The sequence below is a fragment of the Ctenopharyngodon idella genome, chromosome 16 (genome assembly GCF_019924925.1).
Source record: "Ctenopharyngodon idella isolate HZGC_01 chromosome 16, HZGC01, whole genome shotgun sequence".
Lineage (NCBI taxonomy): Eukaryota > Metazoa > Chordata > Actinopteri > Cypriniformes > Xenocyprididae > Ctenopharyngodon > Ctenopharyngodon idella.
In genome coordinates, this window is record NC_067235.1 from 32,653,135 (window position 1) to 32,666,815 (window position 13,681).

The 13,681-nt window shown below is 36.7% G+C and overlaps 1 protein-coding gene and 1 long non-coding RNA gene across 22 annotated transcripts in view; one reads left to right on the forward strand and one right to left on the reverse strand.

The window, feature by feature from the left end:
• The window catches only part of LOC127497138 (leukocyte elastase inhibitor-like), a 173,760-nt gene that overhangs the window by 114,265 nt on the left and 45,814 nt on the right, over positions 1-13,681 (forward strand). For 7 of the 21 annotated variants that reach the window (XM_051865351.1, XM_051865352.1, XM_051865358.1 and 4 more), the window contains 5 exons: positions 7,854-8,033; positions 8,119-8,236; positions 8,558-8,700; positions 8,788-8,955; positions 11,289-11,776. The exons of 9 other annotated variants lie outside the window; for them this stretch is intronic. In XM_051865351.1, coding sequence (XP_051721311.1) covers positions 7,854-8,033; positions 8,119-8,236; positions 8,558-8,700; positions 8,788-8,955; positions 11,289-11,702 — 1,023 coding nt within the window. In that variant the 3' untranslated portion in view covers positions 11,703-11,776. Of the gene's footprint in view, positions 1-6,701; positions 6,765-7,213; positions 7,359-7,504; positions 7,682-7,853; positions 8,034-8,118; positions 8,237-8,557; positions 8,701-8,787; positions 8,956-10,027; positions 10,094-11,288; positions 11,777-13,681 lie in introns of those variants that run through there. 5 more of the 21 variants (XM_051865357.1, XM_051865353.1, XM_051865363.1 and 2 more) reach the window with 5 other exon arrangements.
• The window catches only part of LOC127497147 (uncharacterized), a 44,106-nt gene that overhangs the window by 5,005 nt on the left and 25,420 nt on the right, over positions 1-13,681 (reverse strand). The window lies entirely within an intron of this gene.

Below are 13,681 nucleotides of genomic sequence, written 5' to 3' on the forward strand. Positions count from 1 at the left end.
TATTACAGAAATTCTTCAATGACTCAAAAAGATACTATGAAGCTGGACTGGAGAAGGTGGACTTCAAGACTAAATCAGAGGATGCTCGTGTCAACATCAATAAAACACAAGGTGAAATTCATCATGAGCTTACTCTACAAATAATTCTTTGGTTTTTAAGTTCAGCAAAAATGTTTTTTCAAGGGCCATGTTCAGCTTTATAGGGTTCATGAGTTGAGCTGTATAGATCTTTGGAGGTTGAAGTTTTGACTTTAATGCACTTTTTATTTGGCCATTAAGTTTACATTTCCATAAGAAGGACGCTTTAATTGTGTTTATTGATTTAGACTGTTAGACATTCAATCAGTTCATTTAGGCCTGAATCAATTCAAATCACTGCTCAAAGTAAACAATCTCCATTTGTATTTTAGAGAAGATCAAGGACTTGGTGCCACAGGGAGTCATCGATGAATTGACAAGACTGGTCTTGGTGAACGCCATCTACTTAAAGGCGAACTGGGAGAAGAAATTCCCAAAAGAAGCCACCAGAGATGGGCAGTTTAAACTGAACAAGGTGAGATTTCATGCTCTTTTTTGAAATATTTTTAACAGTCATGATGAAATCTGAGGGTTATAAAGTGTTTCCACTGATGTTTGGCAGATTCAAACTAAACCAGTGAAGATGAATCAGAATAGGAAGTTTCCTCTGGCCTTCATCCCAGAGATGAACAGTCAGGTTCTGGAGCTGCCGTATGTCGGGAAGAATCTCAGTATGTTGATCATCCTTCCTAATGAGATGGAAGACGACACCACTGGCCTTCAGAAGGTGAGACAGCACAGATTCTGCTAGTATGGGGTGTTGTTTCATTATTTGGAATTGCCGTTTAACCCTATAAAGTGTGCTGTATCATATTTCTAATGCACATTTCGGTAACACTTTAGAATACTGATCCTTCAGTGATGAATAACTACACAGGAACAAATGAATAATGCATTATTAACACTCTAGTAACTACTATTAACTAACAAGAAACTATGACCAATGAATTAGTCAGTAGTAGTGCTCAGTTGAAGGTGGTAGTTCACTATTAGCTAATCAGTAACTATTGTTTTTTCATACCTCCCAGAGAACTACTAAGAACTACTATATACACGTTCATAATTAAGATGAATGATGCATAATGTATAATTCATTCTAAAGTAAAGGTCATGGTAACCCACTAGTAATGACTGAAGTATTACCAAATCCTTCAGAAGGAATTACTAATTATTTGGATCAGTATTCTAAAGTGTGAAACATGATAACTCTCTAGTAACTACTGGAGTCATTGTAAACTTTTGAGGTTTTTGTACAGTTTTGTACAGTAATTCCTTCTGATGTATTTGGTAACACTTAAGTAATTACTAGTGGGTTACCATGACCTTCACTTTAGAGTACTGATCCAAATAAGTAGTAGTTAATTTAGACTCCAGTAGTTACTAAATAGTTATTATGTTTCTCACTTTAGAATACTGATCCAAATAATTAGTAATTCCTTCTGAAGGATTTGGTAATACTTCAGTCATTACTAGTGGGTTACCATGACCTTTACTTTAGAATGAATTATACATTATGCATTATTCACATTAATTATGAACGTGTATATTCTTAGTAGTTTTCTGGGAGGTATGAAAAAAATAGTAGTTACTGATTAGCTAAAAGTGAACTACCACCTTCAACTTAGCACTAGTTCTTACTAATTCATTAAACAGAGTTTCTTGTTAGTTAATAGTAGTTACTAGAGTGTTAATAATGCATTACTCATTTGTTCCTGTGTAGTTATTCATTAATGAAGGATCAGTATTCTAAAGTGTTACCCAAATTTCTTATGCAAATTTCTTCCTCTAGCAATCGTTTCGCTAGATAAGACTCTTATTCCTCGTCTGGGATCATGTAGAGCTCTTTGAAGCTGCACTGGAACCGACATTTGGACCTTCAACCTGTTGGTAACTGTTGAAGTCCACTATACGGAGAAAAATCCTGGAATGTTTTCCTCAAAAACCTTAATTTCTTTTCGACTGAAGAAAGAAAGACATAAACATCTTGGATGACATGGGGGTGAGTAAATTATCAGGAAATTTTTCATTCTTAAGTGAACTAATCTTTTAAGGTCGGGTGAAATACTTGTCGACTGAAGGACTTTAACCATGAGAGAATGTATAGAGTTATTGTCATGTTGAAAAATATTTTGTAGTAGCCTACATCACACAATGATGTGTGAATTCACGACACATTTATTAAGCAAAACTCTCCTGCTCCTTCAGCACTTATTTATCCCTATATAAGAACTTTACTACCTCCAGAAAATAACCGGGTACCGGGAGTTTTTGCGAGCTGCCAGTATGCTAGAATCATTGTTCTCTTTTGTGCAAATAATAAGTATAAAATCATTGTCTATGGAAAGTCCCCATAAAACATGGAAACCCTACACATGTGGGTTGTGTACTTAACATCAGGTCACTCCAGTTTCACTGTAAAACTGTAAATCATGTCAGATAAAAGCATCTGACAACTGAAAGCTTGCTTTTTACTCTCTTACTGAACATAAATGCACATGGTATTTAACTATATGCAGTTATAAAAAAAAGCCAAATTTGTAGGGACTAGGAGCATTAATAACAACATCCTTTTAAGAAATATCAAACTAAAAGTCTAAACAATTAATGCACATGATCAAAGACACAATAACTGATGCATTCCTGTAATATTAGAAGAAAAGAGCACTTTTAGATGACAATATATTGAACCCATAATGAGGCATCCCACATCAAAATCCATCCCTGACTGTGCTTTTATTCATGTCTGAAGTTTGCAGGCAAATGCCTTTACTTTTACTGAGTCTGCTTTACATGACACACACACATATAGTCCATATTAAGTATCAATATTTCTAGTTGTTCTGAGCTCTAAAATATTTAATCGGCTAGATGATGGTCTTTGTAAGTAATCTTAAAAAACTAAAAATATTCAGTTACCACGAACGACTGCAAAACTACTGCTGGAAATTAATTTATCGAATGTGTCGGAAAACCGTAAAAGCCAAAACCTGAAATCTTTTGTCTTGGTTTCAAGTTAAAACATTATATTTGGCACAAACCCAAAGACAGTGCAACACTCCGATCACATCAGCCCTACTGATGATGGTGAAAGCATGTGTTCACACTTACATGCCCAAACCTCACAGTCACTCCCTGTTACTCCCAGTTCTGACTTAGTTACTTCAAAACCATTTATTACAACATCGGCCTGGTGGTAAATAAACAAGAACAACACAAATATGAAACATTTTCTCACGGGAAAATGTTCCATAGAGAATGAATGCATGTGACAGTATAAAACATGAACATAGATAAATAAAATTGCATTTAGGCAATGTTAAATATGAGCGTGCTCAGATATACAGTACCGGTCACAAGTTTGGACACATTACTATTTTTTTATGTTTTTGAAAGAAATCTCTTCTGCTCACCAGGGCTGCATTTATTTGATCAAAAATACAGAAAAAAACTAATATTCTGAAATATTATTACAATTTAAAACAATGGTTTTCTCTGTTAATATACTTTAAAATATAATTATTTCTGCATCATTACTCCAGTCTTCAGTCACATGATCCTTCAGAAATCATTGTGATTAATGCTGATTTATTATCAATGTTGTGGTGCTTAATATTTTTTTACAACCTGTGATACTTTTTTCAGGATTCTTTGATGAATAAAAAGTAGGGCTAGGAATTTAATGCATTAATTAGACTAATTAATTACAGAAAAAAAAATAACATGTTCATTTCTAACACATTTAACGCACTTGCCCCGCCCCCAGACCTACACAGGTCATCTGACATTTCATACAGTTGACTGAGGCTTTAATCCAACAGATCCAATTCTCTGAACTGCGGTGGCAGCACCCATTGCGCGTCATAGATCAATTGACATGATTTAAACAACAAAACACATTAAAATATTTGACAATAGGCGTCGATTTATGTTTCTGCCGGTTGGTGCCCACACTTCATAACCGAGTGCGTACACGTAAAATCTGAGACAGAGTAGAGCCATGAGGACACTATATTTGAGAGAGCGTGAGTTTTGTGGAGAGATTCGTGCTGCACATTATATTGATGCGCTCTTGCATTAATGCATTACATTGATGTGCACTCGACATGCATTGTTAAAAAATTCCATAGTAACTGCCTCAAGTGAACTATAAAAATAATAACGTCGCGTCTGAAAGCTGCAGTCGTTTTCACTGTAAAAAATTGTGCTGTAAAATAACGAAGACAAGAATAAAATCTACTGGCAGCAGGGTTGCCAGTAGATTTGCCAGCAAACACTGATCTCCATCATGGTAACATCAAAAGAAACAATAAATCATCAACATCTAAACCTCTGTTAATTCTCAATAATACCTTCTCTAGACGAATGACAGAAATAAAGTCAATCTGGTTAGTATTCAATATTAAGTGAAGCTGGTAATGCTGTTTGTGGAGTTGTTTAATCAGATCTTGAGAGATTTAATATCTTTTAACTTCAGTTGATTTCATCTTATTTTCTATTCTTGTTTCTCTTTCTTTCAGTGATTCTGCTTGTTTACAGCAGGTGTTCATCAGTGTCTGAATTTACTCATTTGTTTTCATTCACTCTCTCAAGTGGATTTTATTGGTAAACTAATGTAGGGAATAGTGAATGAGGCTATAGGGTGTGATTTGGAACACAGCCTCAGTGTGTCGACTTTGAGTGTTGTTAATTCACAGTATATTGCAGTAGGCCACTTTCTCGAAAATGAGAAATATTACCCTGAATGCATTGTTTTCAACGGTATATTACTGTTTTAATATATAAATATACACTATATTGCCAAAAGTTTTGGGACGCCTGCCTTTACATATAAAGCTATAACAGCCTCAACTCTTCTAGAAAGGCTTTCCGCAAGGAGTGTGTTTATGGGAATTTTTGACCATTCTTCTAGAAGCGCATTTGTGAGGTCAGGCAGTGATGTTGGAGAGAAGGCCTGGCTCCCAGTCTCTGCTCTAATTCATTCCAAAGGTGTTCTATCGGGTTGAGGTCAGGACTCTGTGCAGGCCAGTCAAGTTCCTCCACACCAAACTCACTCATCCATGTCTTTATGGACCTTGCTTTGTGCACTGGTGCGCAGTCATGTTGGAACAGGAAGGGGCCATCCCCAAACTGTTCCCACAAAATTGGGAGCATGAAATTGTCCAAAATGCCTTGGTATGCTGAAGCATTAAGAGTTCCTTTCACTGGAACTAAGGGGCCAAGCCCAATCCCTGAAAAACAACCCCACACCATAATCCCCCCTCCACCACACTTTACACTTGGCACAATGCAGTCAGGCAAGTACCGTTCTCCAGGCAACCACCAAACCCAGACTCATCCATTGGATTGCCAGACAGAGAAGCGTGATTCGTCACTCCAGAGAACACGTCTCCACTGCTCTAGAGTCCAGTGGCGGCGTGCTTTACACCACTGCATCCAACGCTTTGCATTGCACCTGGTGATGTAAGGCTTAGATGCAGCTGCTCGGCCATGGAAACCCATTCCATTAAGCTCTCTACGCACTGTTCTTGAGCTAATCTGAAGGCCACATGAAGTTTGGAGGTCTGTAGCTATTGACTTTGCAGAAAGTTGGCGACTTCTGCGCACTGTGCGCCTCAGCATGCGCTGACCCCGCTCTGTGATTTTACGTGGCCTACCTTCTACTGGAGGGGTGTCACAATACTTTTGGCCAAATAGTGTATATAAATATGTATATGTATATATATTAGAGGTGCACCAATATATCGGCCAACATTCGGTATCGGCTGATAAAAGCTATTATTATCACTATTGGCCATCGGCTGATTGTTTAAAAACTGCAGATGATCAGGGCCGATTATATCCTGTCAATCAAAAGGGTGCGGAAAAATGTGTTCAGACTGCAACTCATACATACGGTGTGTGAAGAAAATCACTCTTGTGTTGAATTTTAACGCATTAACAGTTTAAAAATAGTGACGATAAAGCAGGCTCTTTTTGACCCTATGAATCACCCATAGTTCAAGCCAGGTTTGCCAGGTCTGCATTTTTTTTTTTTTTTTTTTTTTGCTACATCAAATATTATTTGTAGTTCCTCCCATCCAATAATCACAAAAAGCTTTGTTCTTTGTTACTTCTGATAAGAAGAAAAGTTTCAGTTTTTAAATTCTGTCCATTTTATCATGAAATTCAAACAATAAATGGCGTTTTGACGCTTTTAAATGTGACATGTAGATCGCTGTAATGCCTCAGTTCAGGCGGCTGCGCAGAGCATGAGTCTTTTCTTCCTCTTCAATAGAAGTTATATCTCAAAAAACATGCATGAACATCAAAGGTATGTTGAAAGATATAGTACAACTTACCGGAATGTCTCATGTCTCATGTAATCAGTACCTCAGTAATGTTTTCCAATGTTCACAGTTCCTTATCTATCTATAGCTAATAAGTGAAATGTGCGTTCTCGATAGTAATGCTGAAACGATTATTCGGCATTATCGACAACGTCGACAATAAAAAATTGTTGACAAATATTTTTGTCGAATAGTCTTTTGATCTCACATGATCTATTTGAAGGGCCTGCAATAATGCGGTTTGACAAGTGGGGCGCTGTAGCGCAATACTGTAATGCAGCCCTCCCGGATCGAATCCAATAGAAGAAGACAAGGTGCTTCGGAGTGTATAGTGCAAATGAAGTCGAAGTCGAATAATTAGTGGGTTATATTTATATTATATAATTATTTCACATATGAAAAGGCAATTCGTGATACATGTATCCACAACATATGACCTGTTTTATGCAGCCAACTGACATGTACACCAAATATTTGTAACGCAAAAGTTGTTTGGACAAGGATTTGTACTTTGGGTGTGTGGTGATGAGGAACATTATTTATTTATGTTTAGTAAAAGTCTCACAGAGATACCTACTTCCAACCCTCATCAGCTAATCGTTTTTTGGGTTGTACACACATTATGATTAAGAATGACTAATTATGATTAATACAATTATCATGTATTTTTCCTGATTTCAGGTTAGTTTCTTCTGCTACACACAGTTTTATTTATTGGTTTCACTTATGATAAACAAATGAAGAATGAATCACGCAATTTTAGTCTGATTCTTTTCCTGGTGGATAAACATTAATTTAATAATTTCAAGGGATGTTACAAGCTGATTTGGTCTAAAGGCTGGCCGTTTTAGGGTGAGGCAGCATTTATTAGACTGACACACATAACCATCGCTTCATTCACCTCGGACAGACGGACTCGCTGGGAAGCTTCATCATTTCTGCCGATTACTCTAGGTAATGCTTTTAGAGGTACTTTTATGCATGCAAAATGGTAACCCACACAGTTATAAAATGTAGATCTAATAGAACTAAATTGTGTGTCATGATGAAGAAGACATGTCCACCTTCAAACTGCTGTTATTCATACTATTTCTTTCTAGCTTGTGAAAATGGAGGCTTTGTCAGCAGCAAACACTCAGTTCTCCCTCAACCTGTTCAAGAAGATCAGTGGAGTAAACGCATCAGGAAATGTGTTCTACTCTCCTGTCAGCATCTCCTCGGCTCTGGCCATGGTGTCGCTCGGTGCAAGAGGAAACACAGCAGCTCAGATGATTCAGGTGATCTCACACTTAAGCACATGTTTTATGGCTGGTAGTTCAGAAATCAAAATGTATGTGTGTTCATCATCATGGCATCATCATGTTCAGTAAAGTTAAATTATCATATGCTGTATTTTAATACTATATGTTGAACTTAACAGAAGAGTGAGGTTATCTTAATGCTGTGCAGGTCTTGGGCTTTAAAAACCCTCTCAATCTCGACGCTGCGACTCCAGGACCTCATCATTCAGCGGACCAAATTCATTCCAGCTTCCACAAGTTTATGAGTGAGCTGAACAAACCAGGAGTCCCGTATGTGTTGAGTGTTGCCAACCGCCTCTACGGAGAGCAATCCTACCAGTTTGTTGAGGTAAGACTCAGTTTATTCACTGGAGGTGCTGGAAATGTTCTCAGCTCTAATATCATTTGACCTCAATCGATTTGCTGTATCACAGAAATTCCTCAATGACACAAAAAAATACTATGAAGCCGGACTGGAGAAGGTGGACTTCAAGACCAAACCAGAGGCTGCTCGTGTCAACATCAATAAATGGGTGGAGAAAAAAACACAAGGTGAAATCCAGCATGAGCTTACTCTACAAATAATTCTTTTTTTTTGCTGCTTTTAAGTTCAGCAAAATGTTTTTTCAAGGGCCATATTCAGCATTATTCTTGAGTTGAGCTGTATAGATCTTTGGAAGTTTTTGACTTTAATACACTTTTTATTTGGCCATTAAGTTTACATTTCCATAAGAACTTTGAGACTGAGGCTTTAATAGTGTTTATTGATTTAGACTTTAGTAACAATATAGTGTTAGAGATTCAATCAATTAATTTAGGCCTGAATCAATTCAAATCACTGCTCAAAGTGAACAATGTCCATTTGTATTTTAGAGAAGATCAAGGACTTGGTGCCACAGGGAGCTGTTGATGAATTGACGAGACTGGTCTTGGTGAACGCCATCTACTTAAAGGCGAACTGGGAGAAGAAATTCCCAAAGGAAGCCACCAGAGATGGGCTGTTTAAGATGAACAAGGTGGGATTTCCTGCTCTTTTTTGAAATATTTTTAACAGTCATGATGAAATCTGAGGGTTATAAAGTGTTTCCACTGATGTTTGGCAGATTCAAACTAAACCAGTGAAGATGATGAATCAGAATAGGAAGTTTCCTCTGGCCTTCATCCCAGAGATGAACAGTCAGGTTCTGGAGCTGCCGTATGTCGGGAAGAATCTCAGTATGTTGATCATCCTTCCTAATGAGATGGAAGACGACACCACTGGCCTTCAGAAGGTGAGACAGCACAGATTCTGCTAGTATGGGGTGTTGTTTCATTATTTGTAGTTGCCGTTTAACCCTATAAAGTGTGCTGTATCATATTTCGAATGCAAATTTCTTAGGCCTCAAAATGATCCAAAATTTGCTGAAAAACTTGTTTCACACAATCTATTACATGCATTCTGTCATCTGATTTATAGTTTATATGTTTTAGCAAGTAAAAAGCCTTTTTGTAAAAACGTTCACATTCAGCTCGTGGTTCATGTGTCTTTTTTTCACCTTGAAATATTTACTGATTTATATAAAGTAAATGTAAGAATAACTTTTATATTATTTTGATGGACACTTACTGGACTGAAGCAACTTAGGTTTACTTGATTGCCCATGAATCATCATCATCTATAAAATATGATCCATCAAGCTTTTGATTAGCATTTATTATCTCAATCATTGTATTGCATTGCATTATGTTTTAAAACTACAGAGCTTTGATCATAAAACTATGCATTTAAATATAATCTTACTAAGACATACTATAGAGTGACGACTGATATTCATATGCATTTCATGTCAGTAGTCTGTTAATCTGTTATAAATATCTGTTAACGCTTTAGATTACAGACCGGAAAGTACTGCGTAATTACAACGAATTTACAGCGTAACTTTTGATAATTGTAGTGTACCTATAAAGTAAGAACATGTAAGTATAGTGGAACAATATGTAAAGTCTTGGGAATAAAGGGGTAACAACCAGGAAAATAACAAATTATTTATACTGTAAGTATTTTAGAACTAAGGGGTACTTATAATATTATGATAGACAACAATCTTACGTTTGGGAGCAATTTAGTGAGAACATACACTGATTAAGTTGTTTCAAGGCAAGTAGAAAGAACTATTGCAATCTTTTTTAATACATGGGGAAATATACTTTTGTTTCATGTAGTTACAGGGTAAGTATGACATTGCGGGCTGTAAATTAAAGTGGTGCTTGTTACATAAATCCTACTGTATCTGAAAAACAAGTTTATTTAAAAATTCCTCAATGACGCAAAAAAATACTATGAAGCCGGATTGGAGGAGGTGGACTTCAGGTACAAATCAGAGGCTGCTCGTGTCAACATCAACAAATGGGTGGAGAAAAAAACACAAGGTGAAATCCAGCATGAGCTTATTCTACAAATAATTCTTTGGTTTTTAAGTTCAGCAAAAATGTTTTTTCAAAGATTATAACAGGATTTTAATAATTTATTTCAGATTTAAAGTTACAACACTTCTTGTTCATTTCTCTTGCTTGGCTTCCTCCTCCTCTTGTTCCTCTTCTTCTTTTTCTTTCTTTCCACTGATGAATCTTAAAAGGGAATCCCATGTCATTTGCTATTCTGTATTAAAAGAAAATACAGTACACCCGGAAGCAAAAAGATGAATAGCCTAAACCATGAGAAAATTTCTGGGTGTTCTGTATTTTCTTTTAATGGGATTCTTTCTTAAGATTCATCAGTTGAGAAACAAGAGGAGGAGGAAGCCAAGCAAGAGAAACAACAACAACAACAACAACAAAAGAGGGACAAAACGTGTTACTTTCTGTCAGGACTTTCGAATTTGAAATGAAAAGTTGATTTAAAAAAAAATGAATAAATGAATAAGTGTTGTAGACCTGTTTTTAATTAAGTTGTTTTTCAAATAAAGGTTTCGGAGTCAGTGATATCAGATTGTTTGCGGGGGTTTTTTTATTACTTACCCTGTAACTACATGAAATGAGAGTGTAACAAGCATCACTTTAATTTACAGCCCGCAATGTCATACTTACCCTGTAACTACATGAAACAAAAGTATATTTCCCCATGTATTAAAAAAGATTGCAATAGTTCTTTCTACTTGCCTTGAAACAACTTAATCAGTGTATGTTCTCGCTAAATTGCTCCCAAACGTAAGATTGTTGTCTATCATAATAGTATAAGTGCCCCTTAGTTCTAAAATACTTCCAGGAAAATAACAAATTATTTATACTGTTTGTTACCCCTTTATTCCCAAGGCTTTACAGATTGTTCCCCTATACTTACACATACTTACTTTATAGGTACACTATAATTATCAAAAGTTACGCTGTAAATTTGTTGTAATATTACACAGTACTTTCCGGGCTGTAATCTAAATAAAAGAATCAGAATTTTGCCATTAAAATATCAGCATCTGCACCAAATGGCATATCATTGCTCAGTTTAGGCTTGTGAATAAAACTGGGCAATTTTTCCTCCATATTCTCACTATATCATAATATATGAACCATAAACAGACCCCAGATTATGCAAATAGACATACATTAACATGTCTCTGTAATTATCCAGCTTGAAAAGGCACTGACCTACGAGAAGCTCATGGAGTGGACCAAACCCAGCAAGATGATTCTAGAGGAAGTTCAACTATCTCTGCCCAAATTTAAGGTGGAGGTAACCTATGATAAAATGAGGAGTCTTCTGATCAGCATGGGAATGGAGGATGTTTTTGACAAGCAGAAGGTGAATCTTTCAGGCATGTCCTCCAACAACGACCTGGTGCTCTCGCAGGTGATTCATAAAGCCTTCGTTGAAGTAAACGAGGAAGGAACCGAAGCGGCTGCAGCCACTGCCACCATCCTTGAGAAAATAACCTCATTACCCTCATCCTCAAAATCCTTTACTGCAGACCACCCGTTCCTTTTCTTCATCCGGCATAATCCCTCCAATGCCATTCTGTTCTATGGACGCTTGAGTTCTCCTTGAAGAATGTGATGATAAAGTGATCATTCTAGATGACTGTGTTCCTCTGATAAATAAAGTCACTAGTAAATAATTGAGTGAAATTGTCTGTATGCATTTACTTTAAGAGTCATTTAAGATTCTTGATACAGTTCTGGACAAGATACAAAGAATATAAAAATAATTATTTTGGATTAATCTGTTCAACATTTAGTTTTTTTTATGCTACTTATATATAGTAGCCTATGTCCTCCATCACTTTAAGTAGCCTATACTGACCGTTCTTGGCATTGAGTGTACAAGAGTAAAAAGCAAGCTTTCAGTTGTCAGATGCTTTTATCTGACGTGATTTACAGTATTACAGTGAAGCTGGAGCTTTCTTAAAAAACTGTTTTAAAAATATTCAGTTACCACGAATGACTGCAAAACTACTGCTGGAAATCAATTTGTCAAATGTGTCGGAAAACCGTAAAAGCCAAAACCTGAAATCTTTTATCTTGGTTTCAATTTAAACAGTATATTTTGCACAAAGCCAAAGACAGTGCAACACTCCGATCACATCAGCCCTACTGATGATGGTGAAAGCATGTGTTCACACTTACATGCCCAAACCTCACAGTCACTCCCAGTTACTCCCAGTTCTGACTTGTTACTTCAAAACAATTCGTATGTACAACGTCGGCCTGACAGTAAATGAACACGAACAACACAAATATAAAACATATTTTCTCATGGGAAAATATTCCATAGAGAATAAATGCATGTCACAGTATTAAACATGAATATAGTTAGTTTTCATTTAATATAATTTTGTTTTACTGTGAATTTTCTGACATTGCAAAAAATTGCATCAATTAATGTTGTTCACATGCACTTATGGACAGATGGTGAGAGACACAGATGGCGAGTTGATGGTACTTTTTCTGTGAACACAGCAATAGATAAACAACAGAGGAGGTAAGTAGATGGTGAATAGTAAGGAGATGGATGTAGAAACCAACTGATACTGTCCTTGTACTTGCAGGTATGGATGGTGGAAGCAGAGCAGAGGTCTGGAGATGACGGCAGGTGAACACACTCACACACACGGATGCTGGAGACACGAAGACTGGGAAACACGCTGGAGTGGAAACAGGTAGGTATTTCTAGAGGATGAAGCGATCGACTAGAAGAGTCCTTTGTATGAACAAGATCAGATAACAGGCAGAAGGTGAGTGCTGGTTTTATAGACCGCGGTGATGAGGTGCAGATGGGGATCAGGTGCGTGTGATCAGTACTCGGGTGAGGGAGTGCGCAGTGATTGGCTGATGGGAGAGCCTGGTGTATCTGTGAAAGTTATTACTCCTAGTTTACTCCTACAGTTGCATTTAGGCAATGTTAAATATCATGTGCATGCTATATATATATAGAGAGAGAGAGAGAGAGAGAGTGAAAGTACAAAGCAAGATGTCATTTGTCAGATGCTACTATCCAAAGTGGTTTACAGTATTTCAGTGACAATGTAACTGGAGCAACCTGATATTAAACACACACACACACACACAGAAATTTGAGTATAAATATAAAGTTGCTTTATATTTGCAATCTCTAAAAAAATAATTCAAATAAGCACAAACAACTGCAAAACTGGACATTCATGTGTCAAATGTGTGAGAAGAAACCCTCTAAGCCAAACCCTGAAATCTCTTGCAAGAACATCTTGTGGTTTGCAGATTCATAACTGCCATTCTTTGGCTTCAAATTATAATCTATTTGGCACAAAACCAAAGACACACTGATTATACCAGTGAAAGCATGACTCACAGTTCTGACATCATTTACCTTTACTTTAAACAGGCAGCCCTAATTACATTCACAACTGTTCCAATGAACAACGTCGGCCTGACTGACAGATATATGGCTGTAGGATATATGAATAAGAACAAATATGAACACTGCCACATTTTATGTCTAAATCTAATAGGAAAATACTACACATCACTAAGGCTCGTTTGAGAATTACA